The sequence below is a fragment of the Egretta garzetta genome, unplaced genomic scaffold (genome assembly GCF_000687185.1).
Source record: "Egretta garzetta isolate BGI_Z169 unplaced genomic scaffold, ASM68718v1 scaffold251, whole genome shotgun sequence".
Lineage (NCBI taxonomy): Eukaryota > Metazoa > Chordata > Aves > Pelecaniformes > Ardeidae > Egretta > Egretta garzetta.
The window spans coordinates 4,642,522-4,668,897 of record NW_009258952.1 but is presented as its reverse complement, the minus strand read 5'-3'; the positions used below and the strand labels follow the sequence as shown (position 1 = coordinate 4,668,897).

The 26,376-nt window shown below is 39.1% G+C and overlaps 1 protein-coding gene across 6 annotated transcripts in view; it reads right to left on the bottom strand.

Annotated features, from left to right (window-relative positions):
• Positions 1 to 26,376, bottom strand: part of JPH1 (junctophilin 1) — an 89,699-nt gene that overhangs the window by 60,893 nt on the left and 2,430 nt on the right. For 5 of the 6 annotated variants that reach the window (XM_035890080.1, XM_035890076.1, XM_035890078.1 and 2 more), the window contains exon 2: positions 19,142 to 19,898. In XM_035890080.1, coding sequence (XP_035745973.1) covers positions 19,142 to 19,869 — 728 coding nt within the window. In that variant the 5' untranslated portion in view covers positions 19,870 to 19,898. Of the gene's footprint in view, positions 1 to 19,141; positions 19,899 to 26,231; positions 26,356 to 26,376 lie in introns of those variants that run through there. The other variant, XM_035890081.1, reaches the window with a different exon arrangement.

Sequence of the window (26,376 nt, the reverse complement as noted above, 5' to 3'; positions counted from 1 at the left end):
AAACATACATCTCTGTGCAGAGTAGAGAGCCGATGATAGCACAGAAAAGATGGGCTACTGTATCAGCTGTTAGTGGACTATATTCCTGTCAAACGCTGATAAGCTCTACTCATGCATTGCCTTATTTAGTCAGGCTTCTCTGCTGACACACCAATGCACAGTAACAAGTGCATATGCTGTTTCCAATACAGAGAGAGGCTTCAGCACCTTCTTTTACTAAAAGGATAACAAATATTAAATGGCTCAGCATCACTTTCTACGGTGTACTGAAAAAGTTTGATTTGCTCATTTAAGAACACACTGCCAGTAATAAACCTGCATTTTTAATAGTACTTAATGGGGAAACACAATGTAGACTGAAAATAACTGGTCACAAAAAAATTGCAGACTTTTTCATAACGGAGATATTTACTCTCTATTTTGAAGACTAAGGAATTTACTGGAACATATGAGATAATGTTCAATAAGCCTGTAGTTCGGGAATTACTTTTTTATCAATGAGTGTAAGTTCGCATTTCAGCTCTCTAGAAGTAATTCAACCTGAAGATAAAACTTCTCAAGGACTTTTTACCTACATATATACCTGCATACTACTACTATGCTAGTCAGGATAGCTCTTTTCCCAACTACATTTAGCTACATTTATTCTATGATATGACACATATGAGAAGAGAACATTTTTACTAATGCTAAAAAAGAACATCTATTACCTTCAGAACCACTTCACTGGTCTCACACTCTCATAATAGTAGATTTGTCCTGTTTCTTTGAAGGTATTTAATAAGAGGCTGCTACACTGGAGTGTCATTTCAGGAAATTATTGTTGCTTTCAATAATGATACTACTGTCCGTTAACCCATATATTGCAAATACATTTACAACTAAACTGCTACTATCCAGATAAATTAGCAGAGAACATACTGTTAACATGCACATCTCTGAAGTTTTGTCATCATGTTTCACTTACTCGCTAAGTTGTAAAATTGAGTAATCCGTGATGGGTCTCTTAAGTAATTAGCATGAATTAACAAGATTTGGCTGTATATTATTTCACAGCTACTGCCAGAAGGTCAGCTCTTGAATACAGGAGATCCACTGAATGTCACATATTTAGCTTCCTTTGGAACTATGATAATATATTCTATTAAAACTCACTCTGTATTGCACAATGCCATTAATCATGTTAGCTAAAGGTAACAGAGGTTCATATCCTACTTTTTTTTAGTAGAGGTTCTATGACCTTCACTGCTGCAGATGTATACCAGTATTCATCAGATTTTACCCTTAGAGCAGACCAGCTAGATTAGGCAGTAGTTTCCTTTGTACATTGTATTGGGTTTCTGTGGCAAGGTCTTGGTAGTGGGGGGGCTACGGGGGTGGCTTCTGTGAGAAGCTGCTAGAAGTTCTCCCTGTGTCTGCCGCTGGCCAAGGCCAATCAAAGACAGTGGAAGCGCCTCTGTGATAACATATTTAAGAAGAAAAAAAAAAAAAACGGCTGCAGCTCAGTAGCCGGAGAGAGAAGAGAAGTGAGAGGGTGCGAGAGAAAACAGCCCTGCAGACACCAAGGTCAATGAAGAAGGATGGGGAGGAGGGGCTCCAGAAAAGCCATGGCGGACCGGTGGGGGGGGGAGCCAATGCCAAAGCAGGTTTGCTGGCAGGACCTGTGACCCCACAGGGGACCCAACGCTGGAGCAATCTGCTCCTGAGGGACTGCACCCCATGGAAATTATGGACCCACGCTGGAGCAGTTTGTGGAGAACTGTAGCCTGTGGGAAGGACTCACGCTGGAGAAGTTCGTGGAGGACTGTCTCCCATGAGAGGGACCCCACGCATGAGCAGGGGAAGAGTCCTCTCCCTAGGAAGAAGAAGCGGCAGAGACGATGTGTGATGAACTGACCTCAACCCCCATTCCTGTCCCTCTGCACCACTGGGGGGAGTAGGTAGAGAAACTGGGAGTGAAGTTGAGCCCAGAAAGAAGGGAGGGGTGGGGGGAAGGCTTTTAAGATCTAGCAGTTTTTCTCCTCTCCTTCTCTGATTTTGATTGATAATAAATTAATTTTTTTCAAGTTGAGTCTGTTTTGCCCATGATGGGAACTGATAAAATGATCTCTCCCTGTCCTTATCTCGACCCACGAGCCTTTTGATTTACTTTTCTCTCCTCTGTCCAGTTAGAGGGGAGTGATAGAGTGGCTTTTTGGTGGGCCCCTGGCATCCAGCCAGGGTCAAACCACTACATACATGTGGAGAGTTTGAGGACAAGCTTGACCGAAGAATATATACAACATGCAATGAAACACTGAACAAGTCTGCTCCAGAGCTGGAAGCTGTGTAGTTGTATCAGCACAGTCCTGGGCCTGAGCTAGTTAGTTTGGCTGGTAAGAGCTGTGAGAAGTAAGGGTGGTTTTCCACAATAACAGTGAATGTGCAACAGGTCACAGCCTTGGACAGAACCTGAGCTTGTATGCTCACCACATACCCCTGCTCTCTTTCATACAAACTTAACAGAGTACTTGTAGCTAGGTCACATATCTTTAACATGGTGCCTCACCATAACTAATTTGCTGAAAGGTCACACTGAAGTTTGTGGCGTGCTTGGAAAGTAAACTCACATAACCAAGTTCTGCTGTGCACCCATTAGGCTAACGTCCAGCCTGTGGCCTGAAAGCATACACAGCTCACTAGGCTAACGCACCAAACCCAGGGCTGGCTCTTGGCTGGACAAATACCTGGGGAAGAGCAGCACACAGGCAGATTGCTGACAGAATTAGTCTGAAAGTAATAGCAGCCCACTCCTGATCATTGTCTTTCCCAGAGCTGCTGCCTCTATCACAAGGCTGTCTGGCTGCCGCTACCAGAATTTCACAGCACATGCCATGCCTGCTCCTAAAGATCCTTTGGGATAAAACACAGCTGGGAGCCAGCTGTCTGAATGGCTCCAGCACCCTCTTTTCCTTGGAAGCCTCTGCCGTACTGCACATGCAATAAGCCACCTAGCATTCCCTGCCACTAGGTAAGTGGCACATGCACCGAGCCAGGGCATTTTGGCACCGTGACCTAGATGACCTTCCAGAAACAGGCACCAAACAAGCAAAGCAGAGGAAAATGAATTATGCTTGATAAGATGCTTTTATCTGGTTAACTAGTACACTGAGGATCTTTGCAACACAAAAGCAGCTGCACTGCAAAAAGAAGCAGCAGCAACCTTTATAATCAGCTATTTCCACTGCAAACCCATGCAATCTGTTAATAATTTTTCTCACATATATGTAAATCCAGAAACCAGATTCTCTAATAGAGCAATAAAACACAAAACTGTATCCTCAGTTAAGCTTTTCAAAGCAATCCCCCCACTCCAATTTCTAGAAATATGGATATCCTCAGAAACTGAGCTGACCTATCTTTCTAGAATAAATCTTTGTCTGTCATCCTTACTCGTATTGAGCTGTATCATACTCAAATCTCAGAGTTTTTTGGGACCACGCGTAGAATGGCATAGCATTCAGCATGAGTAACAGCAGATAGAATGTGAACTACAGACGCATTACAGAAGCTTCATTGTTTGCAAAGGGAAAAGACTAAATCTGAGACAGTTCTATTAGCTCCTTTGCAATTCATAAAATAAGCCCAGAATTTTAGTTTTCTGAGAATTATGAAGAGTGGACATTTAAGACAGCATACTGAGAAGCTAAGGGTTTCCTTCAGTGGTAACTGGACTGTCTGTGTACCTGATGACCCCTTATGCTCCAGCTGGGAACTTCTAGCATCTTGGCCTTGGCCTTTAACTGGCTGCGACTCCCACAAAACACGCAACTCACAAGCACCACTGTTGCATCAGTGGTATCCTGCTATCACTGGAACCAGTGAGAGTTCTGCTGTTCATGTCATCATGGCCACCATTTAGTATTTCACCAATGGATTATGTGAAGAATAAATTAAAAACCTGCTAGGTTCAGCTCACACTTTTATCCTCCAAAGCTATAGGGTACATGGACTATAAGCCATTTATCTGTTCTTTGATTAAAACTTTAGAAAGTGATGTTTTGTCTGCTCCTACAGAGAGTAACATCACAGGAAGTATTTTAATAGTAAGGTGAATTTTTTAAAAACTCTTCAACAATTTTTTTCCCCTTCATCTGCTGAGCAGCAAGCTGTGTGCTCCTTTCCAACTTCTCTTCGCCTCAGAATCAGCTGAGTAATAGCAATGATAAGGTGCTGATCAGAGCATGTAAAGTCAGCTCATTCCCTCAGAATGATAGGTACAATAAAAAGCAGCAAACCAAACACCTTACATACCTACCATAGTCTCATTATAATTTTTTGCATAAATTGACCTGTAGGATTAATAAAGTACACTTTAAGGCATCCTTCAGGGTCATGAAAAGGCAGGTTATTTCAAAATATAATATGGAAGCATTTGAGTCTTTTCATATTAAAATTCCACAAAATTCTCTCAATTCTGATTATAATTTTAGATCAATTTAGTAAGCAAAGAATTCTCTCGTATTAATGATATTAATACACTGCTATGCATGACAAGGATCCCACTGTCCTGGTTTTGGCTGGGACAGAGTTAATTTTTTCCTAGTGGATGGCATAGTGCTGTGGTTTGGACTTAGTATGAAGTTTCATACAATTTCACTGTAATGAAAAGGAAAACAACAAGAAAGAGAGAGAGAAACAAAACCCAGGAAAAAACAAGTGATGCAACCACTCAGCACCCACCAACCAATGCCCCACCAGTCCCCAAGCAGCGATCACTCCTCCCCAGCCAACTGCCCCCAGTTTATATGCTGACCATGATGTTTTATGGTCTGGAACAGCCCTTTGGCCAGTTGGGGTCAGCTGTCCTGGCTGTGCCCCCTCCCAGCTTCTTGTGCACCTGGCAGAGCAGGGGAAGCTGAAAAGTCCTTGACTTAGTGTAAGCACTACCCAGCAACAACCAAAACACCAGTGTGTTACCAACATTCTTCTCATACTAAACTGAAACCACAGCACTATGCCAGCTACTAGGAAGAAAATAAACATTATCCCAGATGAAACCTGGACACCCCCCTATTGAAACTCTCCTGCTTTCACTTAGAAATACCAGAATCTGAATCATGCCAATCTTTCCTTGTTCTTGCTATTGAAGAACATAGGTCTTCTGCTTTTAAATGCTTATGCTTGAACTCACTGCTTTATTCACTAGGTTCAACATAATCCTCTTATCTTTTTTTTTTTTCAAATTATAAAAATCTGTGACTATTTCCTTTGGCACAAATATTAAGCCATGTTTCTGCAGCAGAAAAGCAGAAGACAGAGCCATAATGCCTTGATACCGTTCTCTCGAGTGGCTAGCAGCAATTGCATACACCCTAACATCCATGGGTAGAGACTAGTTATTTCCTTTTGAGAAGAAATTAGAGACTAGGAGTCTGTGATTTCTTCCCTGGTAAGTCACAGGGAAAAGAGATAGAGAAAAAACGCTTGTTTATTCTTACCAGCACAGTGCTTTTGAAGACTGTATTCTTGGATTTAAACAAAACAACAGAGTTCTAAACCCCCCTCACAGGAAATCATCTTCTCATCCCTCCTGTTATTATTAGTGCATACCTTTTGCTAACACTTGCACAATGACAAGTAGATGAGGTTCTACCATTTCAGTCATTTAAAACCTATATGGTGAACAGGGCGCAGAGTCCATACAACTTAAAAGATGAAATGGAACATGTGGAGACAAATATTCCAGACAGAATGGAGTGAGAACAATTGGAAGAGTAACAGAAACTTGTTCAATCAGAAACAAATACTATCAACTTCAGCTCTCTACTCATACGCTACAAGACACACAACTGCAGAGATGAACTCTGAGAAGGGTCTGAAATAGGCATAGGCTTCTCCCACTCACTTGTGAAGAACATCATGGGTGAAAGCACAAAAAAGCTCGCCGAGGAAAGTTTGAACCTTCTGTGTACATACTCCTCCAGAAGCAGTACATAAACAATACTAGCTTTAAGATGCTGCTGTACACTACAATAACTGCATTTTTTGCACTGAATAATGGAAAAAAGACCTAGTATTGTGCCTCTGTCTATAGGCATTGTTTCTGAGCAACACTGAACAAATTAATGGGATATATCAGTGTTTTAACAAAAGGTGCCCAATTACCTTTCAGGATGTTCTCATGCCCTTTAGCCAGCTGATTATGTGTAGAGTCTTTTCCCTTACATGCAAAGGGATTGCTCTGATGGCATCATTTCCTTCTTTCATGCATTCAGTTTTTTTTCTTTTTCATTACAGCTACACAATAGAAAAACAAACAGCAGGAAAGGATGTAAGTGCAGACTGAGGTGACACTTGGTTGACCTTGGGATACAAGCAGACTTGTCTTGTCACATTTACAAAGAACAAAATCTTGCAGCTCTATCGCAGGGAACCTGACCACAGACAACAGTTCCAGTGGAATACCACATGAGCTTTTTGATGTAAAGAAATAAAAACAAGCCAGCAGCTTACAAAGTTACCTCATCACAAACATATTTGGTGAGCGTTTCAGTCAATTATCAACATGTTTAAATTGAGTGGGGTTTTTTTCTTAATTCATCAATGTGAAGAGAATTTGAGTTGCAGCATCAACTTACTACTAGCCTGATTTATACAGTTAAGTACTGGAATGGCATACTGAGAGATAAATCACTTTGGATCTTTAAGATACATTTAGAGAAAAATCTTGAAATGAGAGAGATTTAATTAATCTAAGGGAGGATTAACAACTTTCCTCTTACTCTCTCCTTACAGAAGTCTCTGGAATAGATTTATCTCTAGAAAATCTTGTATTTCAAGAAAAAAGATGACACTTAGCTCTACAGCTGGTCATTGCGATCAAATCTCCTCTTGCATACGTAAAGAGCTTTCTAGAAAAATGACTCATCTTATTTCAGAGTAGCATGGCCCTCAGCAGTGGATCTGATCTAAATTACTATTCATTGAGAAATACCCCCCTGCCAAAAGAAAACACAAATCCAGAGGAAACATCAGACATACCGCCCCAGAGTGACCAAAGAAAGGAAGGAATATATCGTATAAGAGCAGCAGCATTTTCAAATTTTGAAGTGACAACGGTTATCAGAAGCTTTCAGTAAATCCTACTTTTAACCTTTTCAATGAAAAATATTAGAAAATATATATTTGAAACTCTGAAAGGAGATGTGATGTAAAACAAAAAACTTTTTTCACTTGATATGCTGTAAAATGCAGATTTCTAAAACGCACCACAGCATGAGAGCAGCAGCCAACAGAAATCGGGTGGTTATATAATTTGGTGGTTAAGCAAAGATATTTTTAGTGCTTTGCTAATCCATCTAATGCATTTCTTTCCAACAGAAGAAAATACATTAAGCTGATAGCAATAACATGGTCAAAACATGGGGATATTGACAAGGAATTTACATTTCCTAGAAAATAAAAAAGTAGCTGAAATTACTCTTAATGGTATCCATTCCCAAGTGAGGCTTATCAGTGGAATGGGTGACACATATACATAAATAACTGAACAGAAGAAATAAAACAAAGAAGGAAAAGTTTCACAAAAACACTTCAAACAGCAATCTCAGAATGCAAAAGAAGCTGACGACACCTCAATATAATCAAGCAAATGGAAAATTAAGTGTGTAGGCAATTTCTGAGTGTTGCAGGACGTTTATGCTACATGGGAATCCTGAAGCAACTTCTACTTTTTCTGAAAAAAAACCCAGTACATTTTTGAGAACGGACAGTAAATCAACCATAAAGAGATACTAATATAATTTTATAATAGCTCTAAAACTCAAGACTTCAATTTTTTCTCTCAGCTCCTTTTTACTACACTGTTGCCACATTAATGTTAAATGCTTATGATATTAGTAATAAATTCTTGATATTATATTTAAAATCTTCACAGAAAAAATATGACTGTGAAAACTAAGAAAAGGTGGGTTTACAGTGCATAGAATTGGGGATATTAACAGAATCTTGCTATTTGATTCCCCTTGTATTCTACTTCATCTCGGAAGGAACAAGACTTACTTAAACTGAAAGCATGGGAATAGGAGGGGCAAAGCACAGCAAAACTGTTTTTCTAAACAGTAAATATTCTTGAAAAAAATAACCTGAATTAAAACACTCCTCAGTATAATCTGAACCAAAATACAGTGGACTTAACTGTTAAAAGGTTTTCTTTGACCTACTCCAAAGTTTCATTTATTAATAGATGGAAATGTCAGAGTTGCGTACAAAATGCTCATTTCCTTAGCTGACTTGCACCTAAGCAAGTTCCATTTCCACCTCCTTTGAAACTTTTATTTGCAAACCAAGACAATTCACTGTCAAAGAACAGAGGAAAAGATCAGAATATCTCAAACACGCGAGTTAATTTTACTAAGAAAAAGGCCAATAAACAGTTTCAGGATCAGACAGACATCAAATGGCTTTAACAGTGACTGTATAAAAGCAGATAGTCCAAGAGGAAACGGTCACCGTAACTCTGCAAAGTGAACTTCTATGCAAAATGAGAACTATTTTAATGGATTAAGCAATGCTAGGTTATACATCCACTCAAATATGCACACACTGGCAAATTCAAGGCAAATTCATTCTCTTTTTTGAGAGACAGTATCTTTTTAAGTATCAGATTAGATGTACTGAAAGCAGAACAGAATTCCTTAAACTGATAGGGGCCTTGAACAAGCAAGCAAGGTTTCTGAAGACAGTTTAAGCTGACTTTTCTCAGACTGGCCTATGAAGATTCAGGCAGGATGTTCTTTGAACTGTCAACCAAAAATGCCTGCATTATTACAAACAGCTGATTAAATAGCAAGTAAGTCAAAGGACTTTTGCTGCAAGGAAGCCAGCTCAGAGATTTCGCCAGACCAATGCTTGCACGACCCCTACTCAAACACCAGGGCACAATTCAACATTTCTGAAGACTTTTTTTATACTGGTCCAAAATTTATTAGTGTTCTATATTGAATGGATCCTAGTCTGGCTTTATCCTTGCTGAAAACAGCAAAAATCTAGGTATACAAGAAAGTGTCAGAGATTTCCGATAGCTTACCTACCTGTACTGTATTCCGAGCTTCTTGAAAGAGACATCAGCTCTTTCATACTGTCCACTCACCACTAAGGTCCACGGCCAAAGTTCATCATGTTATGCAGGAACTACAGCTGTCAGCAGTTACCTCACAACTAAACTATTATACAGACCTCAAGACCACTTTTATAGCTTTTAATCATCGTAAGTGCAAGGAGCACATGAATTCAAATCAAATAACCATTACATCTCAAAGTTGGAACTCACAAGCAAACTGTTAAAAGCCATTTAGAGCATTTTCTGAAGAACTAAAATTTGAAGACGATATCAAATCAAATTTAGGACAAACTCCCTGGTGAACTTATTTAGAGCCATCATTTTGACTAGCTGCTCTCTGCATTCATTGTCCAGAGACCCAGCAAAGAGCTAAAAGCTAAATGCTATCCACTTTTCTGATCCTGCTGCAAACAAAGGTTCATCGCAGGAGCTCCACTAAGCAGTTTTTCCATCAGAAATGGATCATGCCTGTGCATATCACAGATACAAACTTTAACATGAAAATGCTCAGTGTCTTTTCTTCATAACAAGTAGTAATATAGCAAATTATATTTTTTTACAAAAAAGTTCAATTATGAACAAGTAATAGGACTAGATTTTTTGCAGGTGATCTAAATTTTGAGCATACAAAATACACGCTGATTTTTATTTGTCCCACTTCAGTCTTGAAACAAAACCTGTTTCTGGAACAGGTATAAGCTCTGCACTAGAAAAAAACCCAGACTCTTCACTGATATGGCATATGCTAACAAACATTGCTTGGGATTGTAAAACATCCAGTATGAGTTTTTTTCTGAAATTTATTATCAACTGAGAATATAAAACAATCAATATTCCCACTTGTACATTGCACGATTAAGAAACTCTGAATACCTAGCAACTTTAGACCTCCTGGTATGAATCTAGCTCCCATGAGAAGAAAGGGAAAGCCTCTTCACCAGAAACTATCAACTATTACTTCAACATAACTGTACAAATCAAATATTTTTGAGTATCAGAAAAGGTCACCAGCTTATATATTCTGTTGATATTTATAGAACTGATAAATGCCATTCCCACCTTTGTTGCTAATCTGTAATTTCCAGAAACATACTGCTCTCTGCTATGAATGGTAATACATTTATGAACATTCCAGAATGTGCATAATTACTGGATTTTTAGTAAAACTGAAATTAAGCCCTTGGTCAAGATATTTTAAGGTAAAAGCAGGACTCCAGACAGTAGACATAAAAAGAAGACACCTAAATGCTTAACGCGGTTCACCACTGCATCTGCACAAAGCATTCTGACAACTGGCATCTGTTGACTCACACTCTTAATTTTTAGTTCCTTTATTATTTCTGAAATACGTTTTGTATCTTACTGCTTGGTGATAGGTTCTTTGTCTTCAAGATATTCCTAATATGCTTATACAATTGACATCAAATTCTTATAAGTAACAGAGCTTAAAAAGTGAACTTCTGAATACACACAGACACAGTTCCTGTGAAGTCACTTCAGCTTAGTCATAACTAATATGTATTGGTGTTATTTCTTTTCCCTATGGAAGTCAAGTTTCACGTCAGCTGTGAAAATCTTTTGAGTCTCGCTTGTTTCCACGTTTGGATTTTAAATCCTTTTGCGTAGCTGTAAGACTGACATAATCCAACACATTTATTTCTGAAGTGGTCTAAAAATTCAGAGAAAGAAAGATCTTGTAAAAGCAGCAGCAAAATGACCTCTCCCTCATCTTATATATGCCAGTAAACTGAGGCAAGCACAAGGTGGAGGTGCTGCATTATAGCTGTAAGGTAACTAAACAGCAGCCTACCAGGTTCAGAGTGGTAAGAGAAATATACGTCTTTCTCCTTAAATTCCTACAACAAAAGAGCTGAGAACTCTCATTTACCTGATTTCATATTAGCCAAATGCTAATAAGGAATTTTCTGGCTTTCAAGTACAAAACAGTAATACCATTTCTTCCCATCAATCCCTGCTTTTAATGTAGTAGGGCCAAAATGCAGCATTCCTCACAGAAACTCTTTGGAAACTAAGTGGAGGAAATTAAGATTAAAAAAAGAGAAGAAATGCTTAAGTGAATAAAAAAATAGTTCAGAAACAGAATATAATGGGATAGATTAACTGATTTTCCCAACTGAGAAGGTTCAGCACTGGATATCCACAGGGCTCAGGGCTGAGAACCCATGATGTTCATCAATGTTGGGGAAAAGGCGTGAACATCTATGTGGCAGAACCTATGTTACAGAAGAGGACTCTGAGGGAGAACTGCAAAGAAGGGCTGCATAAAACTCACTGATCACTCTTACACGGCAAATGAAGTTCAATTTCAGTGTAAGAGTGATGTGCAAGGTAGAACAACCCTAACTTCATACAGAAAGTAAGTGGCTTTTAGGTGTCCTCAGGAATGAGCTGTTGGGAGACTACATCTATATAGCAGAACTGGGAAAACATCTAAAGAGGACAACAATAATAATCAATAGGCTGTTGCAGTTGTTACACATTTACATGGATTTGAGGGGACACAAGCTCATAAGGACAAATCTGCTCCTGGACATTAGCCTTAAAGAGACTTGCACCTCTGCCTCCCCCGACAGGGAGAGCAGAGAACTGTAGAAGAACAAAGAAGCAGAAAATATAACAATGTACAAATAGAGCAGTAATAAAAGAGGAAAATAATAGTGAGGTAGGCAAAAGAAAGCAAGTCAGCGTATGAAAATATGTAACAATGTCTATTAGATATATAAACCAGAAAAATGTATTAACACAAAAAAGAACGTACCACTGATCAACTAGTATTTACACAAACAGCATTACTCATTGAACTACACCAGTTTTCAGCAAATTAATCAATTGTTATTTGGGAAAAATACAGGTAGATCAACACAGGGGGCATTAACTAAACCATATACATGACTACTCTGTACAACACCGATCAACAATGTTACAGTTAGATGACAGCATGTTTTCTTATTTCCTTGAAGAAAAAAGCTGGGAAGGTTCTGCATTAACTGGTTTAGTCTTTGAGCAAAACACCAAGTAAATTACTCAAGCTCCGACTAGTACCACTAACTGTATGTATGTAGTTGTACTAAATACAGTAGAAATATAAGATAGCTTTCTGGTTTTGAGCATATTTTTATAGCAACCAATAACGTGAGTCTAACGGCTTTGCACTGTGGTTCATATGTGACTAACCAGTACAAATGACACAGATTTTGTTTTTTAAATGGAGATTTATTTCCATCACAGAAACTCTTCTGAAAGTCAGCAGAGACAGATGCTGTTTGCGGCTTAGCTTTTGAACAATTGTTGTAATACAGATCAAAACTGAGATGCTCTGTAAAAACTAAGGCAAGAATCTGCATAACAGCTCATCTTCTTTGGCTACAAAAAAAATATTAGTCTTTTGCTAGTGTATCTCAGTATCATAAAAAAAAAAAAAAGCAGTAATGTTTTCACATACAACTGCTGGGCTGCCACTGTAAAGATTCTTTCAGCTCCTAAATTAAGTATTCTGGAAACTGGGCAAAAAATCCTTACCCATCAGAACAGACAAACACTTCAAAAAGGTTTGTATATTAAAAAAGGCTTTCTTAGATGGTTATTTTAAAAGCAGTGGTGCAGCACTCATTTGTTTATGTTTTGAAAGCAGAGAATATTTTCAATCTTTGATTAGCAAGCTCCTGATTTTAAACGAGTTAGAAAAGCAACTCTGGGGTAACAATTCTGTCTAATACAAACACAAAGCAAGATTGGTTATACTCCAGAACTGCTTTTAATATATCCCTATTCAAAGTTATGGCTGTAGTAGGTGTATTTGGATGTAGGTAATTTGATCGAAAAGTTACATACTTGAGGCTTTCTTAAATTTCCAGCTGAGGGATAGTACAGAAGTAATACTGCATATTGTCTGCCATCTTAATGCATTAAATACTATGAAATGAAATCAATCTGTGTAGCGATGTTTATACAATTTGTATATTTCAAACAGATGTATTATTCATTCCCCAGCAAATAACAGAGGAACAGTCTAAGACTATATTCTTTTACCAACGAGTTGTTTGTGAAATCTGAGTGAAAATGTGCCCCACTGAAGCTAGTGGTATAACTCCCACAGGATTCAACGAACATATGGTTTCCTCTAAAGAATGCGGAATTAACATTAAAATTACTATCCATAGTAGCTCAAGACTTATTTTAAGTTTTACCGCAGCATTTTATTTGTTATCTTCAAGTAGACTATGTAGTAAAATTATTAGAACTGATTTTGTCTTGAACTTAAGGCAGCTCTTTGTACTAAAGCAAGCAGTCTTATATAAATACCTTTGGTATTTGTTGGATCCTATTCCTAAACACAATGTTTCAGCTATAATAAGCAAAGCATCTCAAAGATGTGTGAGGCACCAGTCTTGCAAGTGTCCAGTTTAGTTTCTTGAGTAAAGTGAGATTGGTAGAGCCAGCTAAATCCATCATGGAAAGCCGTGCGCAGTGCACGTAATTCAGCGCCGTTTGGAATGATTGGCAGCTGCCATCTAGTGTGGACACAAACTATACTCCCACATGCATATAATTCCAGCTCTCCCTAGAAATCACAGTTTGTTCAGGTCAAGCTGAGAGCACTGGTCACACAAGGCAATGAATGCAAGAAAGGACCTGGCTACTGAACCATTCAGTACTCCTTCCTGACAGTTCCACGCACTTCACACAAACCCACCACGTGCAGCACAGCGTGCTGAAACTCACTCTGAATTAAGGTTATGGAAAATATAAGTGCTGGTTTCTTATACGACTGCAGTACTATGAACACTGCTGCACTGTTTCAGACAACTGAGTCAGGCCGCTCAGAAGCAGGTGCTGCCCAGCGACTTGAAGCCAACGCTTCAGCGCCCAGGCCCCGGCCCCAGGCCCCAAAGTCAGAGTTCTCCAAACCCAGCTACTGGCTCCAGGAGGCCACTATGGCAGTGAGGGAGAGCGGGGACCCAAGAAAGTCCAGGCTGTGGCAGCGGGCTGACTCCCAAACAAAATAAAATTTTTTAGACTGGACCTCTGCCACCAAGCCAATCCTCCCGCCTCTTCCTCCTGCGGCCCTCCCAAGCAACTCAAGGCTCCTTCGCAGAACAAAGCCGGCTGCTCGTGACACGGAATTACGACCGGAGTTTCAGTAGTTTCTATTAAAAAATAAGGGCTGAAACTAAGCCATAGCATCTGTGGACTCGGACACAAACATGTTAAAAATAAAATTGAGCTGACTAAAAAAGCAACTCTGAAAAAGAAATGGCTGCAGAAAAGACACCACTTAATCCCCCTTCAGCGCTCCCCTTAAAAGGTCTGCCTGACTAGAGGCTTGCTAGTCACTGCCACCCGAGCACAGAGAGCTTATGAACGGGGAGGAACTGCTCTATGTTATTAGCTGCAAGATATTAATTTTGCTGTTATCTTGATTTCGGGTCCTTTCACAGTCTTTTGCCAGTTTCTCTCCGTTTGTTGGGCACTGCTGTTTTCCCAGACTGCAAGGTCTCTAGACAGGGTGATTTGTTTGTGCAGTGCCTAACACAAAGGCACCATTATCCTTCACCGAAGCTCAGGTGCTCATGTAATGAAAACCCATTACAATATTGCTTTTAAGGTGGTCAAAAGTTCTCACAGCATATTCTGACAGTACACCTTACTTAAAATTCACAGACAACTTTGGAGTAATTAAAAGTATTTCGCTTCTGTGGAAAAGAGAATAAAAAATGAAGATACAATTCTTTAACCTGCTTGTTTTATGACCTGAGAGCTCAATGGAGTATAAGGAAAATATCAACAGGGAAATATTTTTTCTTTTGATTTCTTTCTCCCTTTTCCCTCCGCACACTATCTTCTGATTCATATTTCTTACTCTTACTGTACTTTTATCTTGTCCCTCTGTGTCCCTGAAAAGTTTTTTTTGTCAGAGAGTCAACACTTAAAGGAGAATTTCTAGTTGAGCATTAGCTAGAAAAAATCCGAAGGGAAAAAAAAAAAAAAATTGAGCTCTGAGATCTCAATTCTGACCCCCTAATATTGACTTTTCTACAAAGAATCTGGTATATGAAGCTTTGTACGTAAACAAACATCATTCCTTCTGCTTCCAGTGCTACATGTTTACTTATCGGACTGATACATTTAAAAACACCTAGTGATACTGAGTATTAGAAGGTAAGTTTCTGTTCAAGCTCTGAAATTAATTCCACAAATGTTACAGTTTATACCATCATAAGTACTGATGAAGGCAAAGTTAATATAATACACCAAATAGCTCCTCTAATGAGAACTTAAGTGATTTTCATACTAGAAAAGAAGTGCTCTAATATAATTCCAGCTCATATTGAACTGCAGAGGGGTATCTCCTTTGAATAAGACACATGACAGTGATGAAAAGGAAGTTAAAAATCCCTACAGTGAGAATTATTTGATATCCTCAAAGCAAGTTTCTATTTGACTCTTTGTTGAGTGGACACTGGGGGCTTCTTAACATCTTCCAAAGGGCTCTTCCAAACGTACATCATCCAGCATTTGAAGCATTTCACGTGTGTTTGAAATAACATAGAAAAGAATTTATTAAAAATTTCTGGAAGGCAGCTTTTCCTTTTAGACACCAAGCCTCAAAAAAGGCATATAGGGTAAACCTGACTGCTTTTATCAGAAATGGATTAAAGTTGAATTTGACCTAATTAATGCCTATAACAATTTAAAAAAAAAGCCTTATAATATTTTAAAAGGGTAAAATATTGAACATACTTCTGAAATTCCTCAAATTCTGGGATTTTTACATTTACACCTTAATATTTTATCTTAAATATAGCTAGTAATACTAAAATAAACAATCAAGACTGTTAATCTGTGGTATAATTTTAAAAGCATTTTTATTAATTGCTAATTTAATAATCCGTTTTGGATACAGGTCTGTGCAGCAGAGGCTGGTAGCTGTTTCCCTGACACAGCAGCTTTCTCTCCACCACACAATTTTGTGATCTGGTATCTTTTGAAAAATGCTGCTATTACACCTAAAACACCTCAGTACAAATGCCTCAAAAACCCAAAGGCTGAGTCAGGAAGGCCAATGTAAATTCAGGCTCAGAGAAGCAACATTTAACCCAATTTTTAGATTTTTTCTTTGTACACCAAACTGCCATGATAGATATAGGAAGACTACACAGATTATTAAAGAGGACTTTTAGACAAAAAAAGATATCAGGAATATAAAGCAAAACAGTGGTTGGTCTTGTTGATGACTGTGTGGACATCTGTCACAGGTCAAACTACCAGCCAAACCTGTCACACCCAGCAGGGAGCTATGAAGAGGAGTGTGGTCTGGTTTCATTTGGCTGAGCAAACATTTGGGGAATAAACAATACAGGAAGAACAGCACACGACTCAAAGTTGCGCTGAAAAGAAAAGTAACTGGCTGAGAGTCATGGTTTCTAGCTCTTTGGAATGGAAACCTGGACACTTAATGGTTTTTGGGGTGAGAAAAGATCTAGCTGGAGAGTTCTTCCACTAATGGAATGGAAACCTACAGCAAGCACGCATTGCTGGGGACACCTGCCAGGTCTGAAACACAGAAGGTTTTACAGACCAGCATGCGGTGAGGTTATGCCGCATGGGCAGAACCACCTTTGCATTACACATTAGCAAAACAAAAAAAGGCACTTCCTCCTGGATTTTTTTGTGTAGTAGTAGTGATTGTTACGAAACAGACAAGATCACCACCCTCACATTCACCTAAGGCATTGCAGGAATTTTTGAATGTTACTATCTGAATAATTAATAAATTATTAAAGTATCAGTTTGGTAAAAAAGCAGTCACAAACCAATACTGGTCCTCAGGTTACAGTGGGATAGAAGCAAGTTCTCTTATCCTGAAACCATACCAATCCAGTCAGCCTAGAATTTAGCAACTGTCTGAAGTGGAAGCTTCTTCCTCAGTGCTCTTCCAGAATCTGTTCCAGGTGATCTGGCTCTTAGACAGTCAGCGCTGCTGACTCTGCCAGTACAGCAGTCCCTTAGTTCACATAATGCCATGGCCTTGCTTCCACTGGTTGATACTAAAGGCAGTTCTGAAAACTTGAGAGGTGGGAAGGGTTGTGCCATCCTCACTAGGTGAGTCCAGTATGCACTCACAAATGAAGTTAATGTAATCTTTATGCCTGATGTTGCCTGACTAGGTGTCGGGTGTGTTTGCCTTTGACTCAGTGCCAGTAGCACAGTTAGCACACTAAAAGAGAGGAAACACGAATCTGCAATTTTGTTACCCATACCGGTAGTTGTGGGACTGTTTCAGAGAGATTCTCAGCTGAAAAACCAAAGGAATAGCCCATGGTCACAGCTGCACTACAACTGATGCACTTTCAAAAACATCTTTTCAAGAAATAAACATTGTTTTCATGGACTGTTCAGAAAGCTGAACTCTGTTCTTCACCTAAAATTGAAGGGAAGGAACAGCAAACAGAATGCTTCAGAGACATCCCTTCTTAAAGAGGAGCCACGTACGCTGTGCCTTGTAACCTAATGGTCTCAAACTACAGCTTTTAAATAGCTTTCTATAGACTCAAAGGGGTGACTCCCCCTATCCACACATCCTGTCCCCTCAATCTTTTCAGAACTAGGGCTTATATACATGAATGGGATCCAGTAATTCCGTCAAGTTAGCAAAGCAGAGCAGTAATAGCTAATGCGGTATGCTGTCATTTAATGCGTTACATATATTTATAGAAGTAGTTGCGTATACGCTACCCTTTAGTTACTTAGGTGACCAGTGTTCAGAAAGGTTCTTTAACAGTATGCTAGCTTCACTTTTGTGTCTCAACTAGTTTTCACTATGAGCCATCCCTATATTCAAGCCTTCCTACTTACACAGTTTTCGGTCTTCTCTGTATTCTTTATGACTGTCAGAAAAAGGGTAGTCACTGAGCACACACTACTGACCACACTAAATCAGGAATCAGTTGTTCAGCTCTAAGTATAATGTGACATCCTCTTTCTAAAATAGCATGAAGATTTTCTTTCATGCACATTTCTGGGCTCTTTTTTTGGTCCACAGCATATTTCAAGAAAAGCCTGCCTGAGGAAACAAACTAAAACCAACAGAGAAGCTGCCACAGAAACTTATTGGAAGGCATTAAAAATTAAATAGCTTTTTAAAGAGCTCTCAGACTTAATAGTAAAACCTATCAAAATTGTCTATACTGATTTAATTTGTAACAATTCCATTTCAGACAACTTTGCTTGGCTGTTAGATAGGAGTTCAAAGTGAAAATGACATTTTTTCCCCCCTACTAATACCCGTACACTTCTCTCATCTCAAAGACTTGGCAGGGGGACGGGGAGAAAATGACCACCACTATTTGAAGTGGTGGTCGTAAGATCCAGATGAATTCAGACTGCAGGAGAAGCATGCTCCAAAACAAGTGTCCTCCTACAGAACCCTCTTGGCAGATACTGTCCTGACAACCAAATTAATAACCTCTAAGCACAAGAGCCTTGACCGTTATTCTTACACTGTTCATACCAGTCTCTCAGATAAACAGATGAATCTTAAGATGTTCAACGTCAAAGGGGCGACATCAGTGAGGCTCAGATGCTACCAAAAAATCATCCAATGCAATAAGCATAACTGGAGCATGCTTATGCAAACATATTCAATCTTCACCTCACATCCCCCAAATAATTCTCCTCACCAGTTTTGTTTACCAAACAGGTTTAAAGGCATAATGCAGCAGCTTGAGTGAAAGCAGAAACGTATGAGGGGTGGAAATTTACTTTCAGAGTATATTATGGAACATATACCAACATCTTTACTCAAATGAGTTGAAGTGCTAAGTTTCGTATGTGTAATGTCACTGAAGTCAATGGAGTTACACACGTGAAACTGAAAGGTGAGCAAGTACTCACTAAAGACAACATTTACACTCTTGCACTTTTGAGTCTTTTGTCAACAATAGGAGCTCACATATTGTAACACATTTTTGTTTCTCTAAATTAATTAATGAACAAATATATTTTGCAATAACATACCTTGAAGTTGCAATTTCCACTTTGGTTCTTGCCATGGCAGCTGCTCTTTGTGCACCCTCTATTGCTCTATCCACCTTTTCTCTAGTTTTTGTGTTTCGTATTGGTATAAGTTGCTTTCTTATTCCACGGACCAAAACATTATTTTTATATTTTCCCTCTTCTTTGGTGCCATCTGGAAACATGGTACATCCATATCCATGCCTCCTGTTATTTAGCCATTCTCCTTCATATTTCATACCATTTGAACGCTCACTAATACCAAAACCACTGCGCTTGTCATTCTTCCATTCACCCATATAGGTTTCTGTAGTGGTGGCATCAACATGGTCTTCCATAGGGCAATAATCACAGTCACCGTCTCCAAAACTAATTGTAGAGTTGGCATCGCTAGAACTAATTCTGCTCATAGCAGCATCACTCCTGACAGAGCTCCGTTTGCTAGATATCGATGACCTAGATTCAGATTTTCTAAGTTTTATACTACCAAGAAGGGATCCTCTTCTGAATAAGCCTCCTTTTTTCTTAATGCCCATAGCTTCTGGATCACTGTGAAAATTGAGCACAAAACCTCCTCTTGTTCCAGCTGGACTGTCTGAAGTGACGTCATGCAGAACAGTGCCGTTGCTCTGCTCACTTCGAAGTGAAGCTAGAGATGTTCGGAGGGGTGAACGGATCACAGTTGCCATGCCATAGGGTACACTCTGACGTACACCATATCCATGTCGCATCCCTCCTGTCCATTGTCCCTGGTAGGTACCTTTTAAAGTATAAGGAGAAATTAAATTTAGGAAGCTGTAGAAGACCTAGTACTCTACATCCAGTATGCTACAGGCAATACTATGTTGTCAGCTCTGGTTTTGGTAAGAAGAAATGCAGAAAAATCACAACACAGGACACAGCAGATAATTCATATGAAAAACAAGCAACAGAAGTAGTTTGTTTTTCTGCTTATCAAAGGCTTCACTTTCCCAGCTGAAGTAATTTATTTTGGCAACTAAGACACAGTAGCTATAATCATAAGCATTTTTTGAATGGATCTGTCCATGAAAAAATTTTCAAGAGAAATTTGCAAAGCAGGAGTCCCTCAACATTTTACTAAGGTGGTCAGATTGGGAGGTGGTCAGCAGAAGCAGAGCCACATTATATGCAGTCAGCTGGGGAGGGAGACAGGGATGGAGGGAAGGGAGAGAACAGGACACTCGTGGCTTTTGCCTCCAGCTGCTCACAGAGCGAGCAAGTAGGAGTAGTAAACATCCTGTTATCCTGGGTCTAAGGTGACTCCAGACTTCTCCTTGTCAGGACATATTTGACAATCCACTAAATCGCCTTGTTTTCAGATGGGCCTTTGGATCCACTGTTATAATCCTCTATTGTAAAATTAAATATTTTGAAGTTTTTGCATGTACTTGAATGGAAGAACAAAACCTCGGTATATCTTACTCTTTATGAACTCTTGATGTCAACGCTTTTTGATACCCCCAGTATTGCAAACATGGCACTGCATTCTGCATTATACTGTGACACAAAAATCAGAAACATGAGTTCTTTAGCACTTTTTTGCCTCTCATTTGCTCTGCAGTACGTAAGAAAAGCAGTAATAAACAGAATACTGCACACTGTTCTAACATAAACACATTTCATTGTTGCAATCATAACTATTTTTGTAATTTTTTAAAACAGCATTATAAGGAAAAGCAACAAGGTATTTGATACAAGAAGTCATGGATACCCATGTAATGGAGTACATGCAAAGCTGTGTCTGAGCCAAACCCCAGCATTATCAGATTACTACTGCAGACAATTTTTTTCTTGTATTCTCAAAAGGCATTTTCTTTTTGATGAGATACATACTCCAGTGTCTGGTCTCTGAAAGCCATTTGTACCAGATGTTCCAAGGGAAGGTGCCAGGAACCTCACAACTGGCAAATACAAGATAACTTGCTTTCTAAGATCATTTCACTCTAATTCCCATTAAACTGCTTTAAGCTCCTCAAAATGAAGACTCTCGCCCACCTAGTGCTGTTTCTTTTTTTTTAAAGCTATTTTGAGTCTGAATATTCTTACAGAAGGATGAATAAGCAATCTTTAAAATATCTTTCTCTGATTTTTATCTGCTTTAATTGGTGCACCTATTAAAAACTATTCTTCAGAGAACTAAATATCAAATGTCAAATTCAGCGACTGCCTAAATTTTTGTGAAAATATCTGTGAAATACCCACAGGTTTCGATGTAACTTAAAGCTTCATTTGCTTTGAGATTCGATCTCCTTTGTATAAGCATACTATTTTGGTTGTGTCGATGTCAATTATCTACCAGTTACTGCTTTACTATATTACCTCTTCTGCTAAGATATATTTCAATGTTGACATGCAATTAAATTTGCCAAGTGCACATTCTTTATTGTATAATACTAGATAGGTTCCACAACACAACTATTTTGTGTTGGTAGAAAATTCTACCAAGTGGAAGGTTTTTGTTTTAACAGATGGCTGCTGACACAAACAAACAACTTTCTTAGTTTCTTTCTCATTCTCTGTATCCTGGATACATACTGCTGCACTGGTTGTAAGGGTGCTGAATCCAGAAACATGATTATTTTAAAAAACTCAGCATATGGAGAAGAACAAATAGAAACATGAGCACGAAGCACTGGTATGACGTATTCAGTAAATACTGCAAAAATACAGCCACGTTGTAATTTTTTTCTTTATTAAACAGACATTTCCCAGAATTATATTAATATTTTATGAGCGTAAATGACTACATATTGTCCATAATTATATCTGGGATCCCCCTAGTATCACAGTGATATGCTGGAGCTAAGAATCTGGCTACGTATACTTACTGCTACATATGACAATCTGTCTAACATTCTGCACCAGTTAATTTCATTTAAAAATAAATCTAATTCTAATTTTGATTATACCACAATATTACATTAGAGCAGCAACTTGAAATCATGGCTCCCCATGTTGCTATTTGAGCATCAGACTTGAAGAAGAATCAACTTATTTCAGTATGGAATTTTATATAAGTACAAAAGTTCAGCCTTTTTTCTTACTAATATTTTGTTTTAATTCTAAATATGCAAAGCTCAAAAATACTTAATTCATTTAGGACGTATATTTTTCACTATTCTGTAGAATGAAGTGGAAGTGGTCGCTGTTGCCCATAAGGGCATTAAACCAAGGACAACTGATGTGCTATTTACTTGTCTGATTTTTCTTTCTACTGGGGAAATAAACTCAATGACAGCTACTTCTAAAGAGAAAATAGTCAATGAGAAAATGGGAGATTCATAGTGATTGGTCCTTAGAAAGTACCAAAGCTATTTAGTTGGAATTTTGTGCAGTCTTGCAGGTAACAACTATCTCTTCTTTCATTACAAATCCATTAAGGGAAAGGCTTCTGACATTAGTTCTAGAAAGCTGACTCATTTTCCTGGATTTTTTCAACTTGCATTTTAAAGGAAAAATATTTTAATGGCAGATGGAGGACAGTGTCCAGAATACAGATACAAGAGACTTGTACAGTAATTTGATTGACGATATCAGACTCTAACCGTATCATCTTCTTCAACTGAAGAAATTTTAGAAGACTTTAAATGAGCAAGATAAGGGATGTTAATATTGCAATATAATTAAATCTACAGCATATAAGACATGATAAAAAAGCTTTTCCCATATATGAAGATACAAATGTATGCAATGTTTACCTATCTCTCTACATAGATATACATCATAGAATCACTAAGGTTGGAAAAAACCTCCAAGATCATCAAGTCCAACCGTCAAACCAACACCACCATGCCTACTAAACCATGTCCTGAAGTGCCACATCTACACGTTTTTTTGAACACCTCCAGGGGTAGTGACTCCACTATTTCCCTGGGCAGCCTGTTCCAATGCTTGTCAACCCTTTCAGTAAAGAATTTTTTCCTAATACCCAATCAAAACTTCCCCTGATGCAACTTGAGGCCATTTCCTCTTGTGCTATCACCCTTTACCTGGGAGAAGAGACCAACACCCACCTGGCTACAGCCTCCTGTCAGGCAGTTGTAGAGGGTGATAAGGTCTCCCCTCAGCCTCCTTTTCTCCAGACTAGACAACCCCAGTTCCCTCAGCAGCTCCCTATAACACTTGTGCTCCAAATATGAATATCAACAAACACACCTTTTCCTGTTTCACCTTATACTACTATAATTGACTGCTCAAAGCAATTCCAGTAAGTGTCAACTGTTACAATTTTAATTAACAATGTAATTACCAAGCTAATTTAGACCTGTATTTGACCATAAAAAATAACTTTGTTCAGCATTAATTTTCCAAAAGCTAGGTTTGGTGTAACTGGAGAAACACTCAGCCACAACTTCTACTGACCACCCACCTGGTGTTTGACTGGTTCCCCTGAAAAGGTGTTCATATTTTGAGCCTGAGAACTATTAGAAAGTGTATTTTTTTGTTTTGTTTTTGTTGGCAAGCTGCTGTAAGGTATCATTTCCTAACCTGTCTCCTTAGACTAACATTGTGTCATCCCTCCCAAAACACCCTCGCTATATCTTACAGCTGTAAATGTCATTGCCTACTTGTAGCTAAAATTTAAAACTATGCTGTGTGAAAAAGCTGAGAGGCCAAGGACATATTTACTACTCCACTTGCTCTTATCCTTTCCTTACATCTTCTGCGGTTTAACAAATTTGTTGTTACATCAAGATTGTTGCATGCTTTGCAGACTCAAATGTTAGATAAGCAGACATCTAGAACGAAGACTACTTAGAAATCAATGAACATACGTACTGCTGATGACCTTTGCTTAAGGATTCTTTGCCACTAACTGACCTCTGTGGAACGACAACGCACAACCTCACAGCAAGGTGCCTGTTACTGCTGGTGTTGGCAGGACCATACGCTGCTAACTAATTTACACATACTGAAGTTTCAAATTAGGCCTTAGTGCCTCCGTGAAAAATGCTCCAGTAGGCTCGCAGATTCACAGAGATTCAACAAAATCTCAGGAGTTTAAAGGAGGCACAAAAATCCAGATCCCTGTAGGAAACAACCTGACAGGCCACTTGAAGGCCCAGCATAAGCACATGCAATGAACGGAGGACCATGGTTTATAATTTGCAGTGTTTTCCTCAGAGATTTGACTGAGTGACAATTTTAAGCATTTAAACACAGCATGACATGTATTACTCATGTTGTGCAAAGTGTTGTGTGCAGAAACACGGAGGAATGCTGTCAATGCTTATGCTCCTCTTCCCTCCCTCAACCACCTCTCCTAATACCACCGATGCATCTTAAAACAATATATCGGGGAAAGGAAAAAAAAAAAAATAGCAACGGAGAGGCCTGGATTTTAGTGAGTTTGAAAACAAACTGGAAACTGGCATAGTCTAAACAGTTATTTCCCTATGCTGGTATTCTCAGGTCATAATAAAGAAAGAGCTTTCCTGAGAATATTTCACAGTATGTTAAAGACACATATGTAAATCTGGTTTCCTTGTAAAAACATTTCAGACATTCTTCTGGTGTACAAATGCAGCTATTGTTCCCAGAGCACGAAAACAAAAACACATCTGCAAACATCGATGACGTACTGCTTTGCTTCATTCATGAGCACTTTCACTAAAATCAATGGGACTTCACGGCCTCTGTTCATATGAACGGCAACACGTAAAAGACTGGGGCCAGGGTAACAGATTTCAGTTAAAGGGATCAAAAATCTTACAATGTAAACTGGACGCTTCATATGCTGGTTCAGAGAAGGACTTCCTGTGGGGCGTAAGCCTAAACATTTAGAAAATTCACCTCCAATTATCCATATTATTGAGATTTTAAAGAGATTTTTAAGATTCCGCAAGAAACCTAAAGATAAAAGGAACTTTAATTTGAGAAAATCACTCCTAGATGATTTACTGGAATGGCAATTTACTTTTCTGGAAAGAAAAAAAACCAAACCCAAAACATGGCCACTGCAAAGTCAGCTATTCTTCAGCTTCTTATGTACTAGCCCGAACAAACATAATAAAAATTCAAAAATCTATTGCCTGGTGAAAGCGAAGCTAAATTTCTGATCTCTTTCATGCTTTGTTTTGTTTGTTTGCTTGGTTTTTTAAATCCCCAACACATATCTCCTCTGACTCTGAGCATCAGAACTTTCCACATCAGGAAACAATTTTCAGACAGCTACAAATACGTGTAAACAAGGGGATTAAAAGAGCTCAAGGTACAAAAACCACAGTACAATTTCATTTTCTGAAGGAAATGAATCGTACCCAGCTCGCTACATTTTGGAAAGGAAAAAAAAAAAAAAAAAGGCCCCCAACTGTAAACCCCTCTTCTTCTGCTTAATACAAAAATAGTAGCCATTCTCTGACATGATCCTGCAAGTTTGACCACAGATCTCTTAGAAAATTCCTTGAAGAAACCAGCAACAGCATCAATCGAGAAATCTGATACATGGGTTGGTCCTTTAGTCGCAGTGTGTGAACATTACCTCTGATTTCGGTAAATTGTTTCTTGCATGTCACCTAAGCACGTCGCTCAAAGCTGGAGCGAGCCGCATTTCCGTAAAAAAAAATCCAACCCAACAACTCTCTAGTCTTAAAACCGAGGACAGTTTTTCCTGTTGAATGGAACAAACCGAGTTGAAGAGCAACTGTGGACGAGTTGCAGGTGGGACTTCCACTGACGCCAGCAACATCACAGCAGCAAAGGATGACATCAAAAATATCAGGTGTATTTTTTTGTGCAGTGCATGAAATGGCAGAGGTACAATAACTATAACTGACCACTCAAATACGCTCCAGGCCTATGTGGCCTGATTGAACCTCGACTTCTTGACTGCTCCTAACTTAAGCGGGAGGGCAGACCCTCTCCGCACGCCTACCGGGAGCTCAGCCCCGGACACTTTTGCTCTTGTGCGGTGAAGGGTGTGAGAGGCAGGCCTGTGTAATTTCACAACACAGCTTGTACTTGCAGCCGTGTGTTTAAAACGGCGCTGTATTTTACTAAACCACGAGTTGTTACACGGGGGGTGGACCCAAGTTTCATTGATTTTACGCAAGTTGCGTACCCACTTCATTACCTTTTAGCGTCCTGTTTACAAGCCGAGCATACCGCGTGTGTGAAGCTATCCCTGTCGGACCAGTAACCAGGCACGGGGGCTCGCTGGGCGAGTTCTTGCTGTTTTCACCGGGAAACCGGTACCAGGGGAGCGAGCCAGCGCGCTC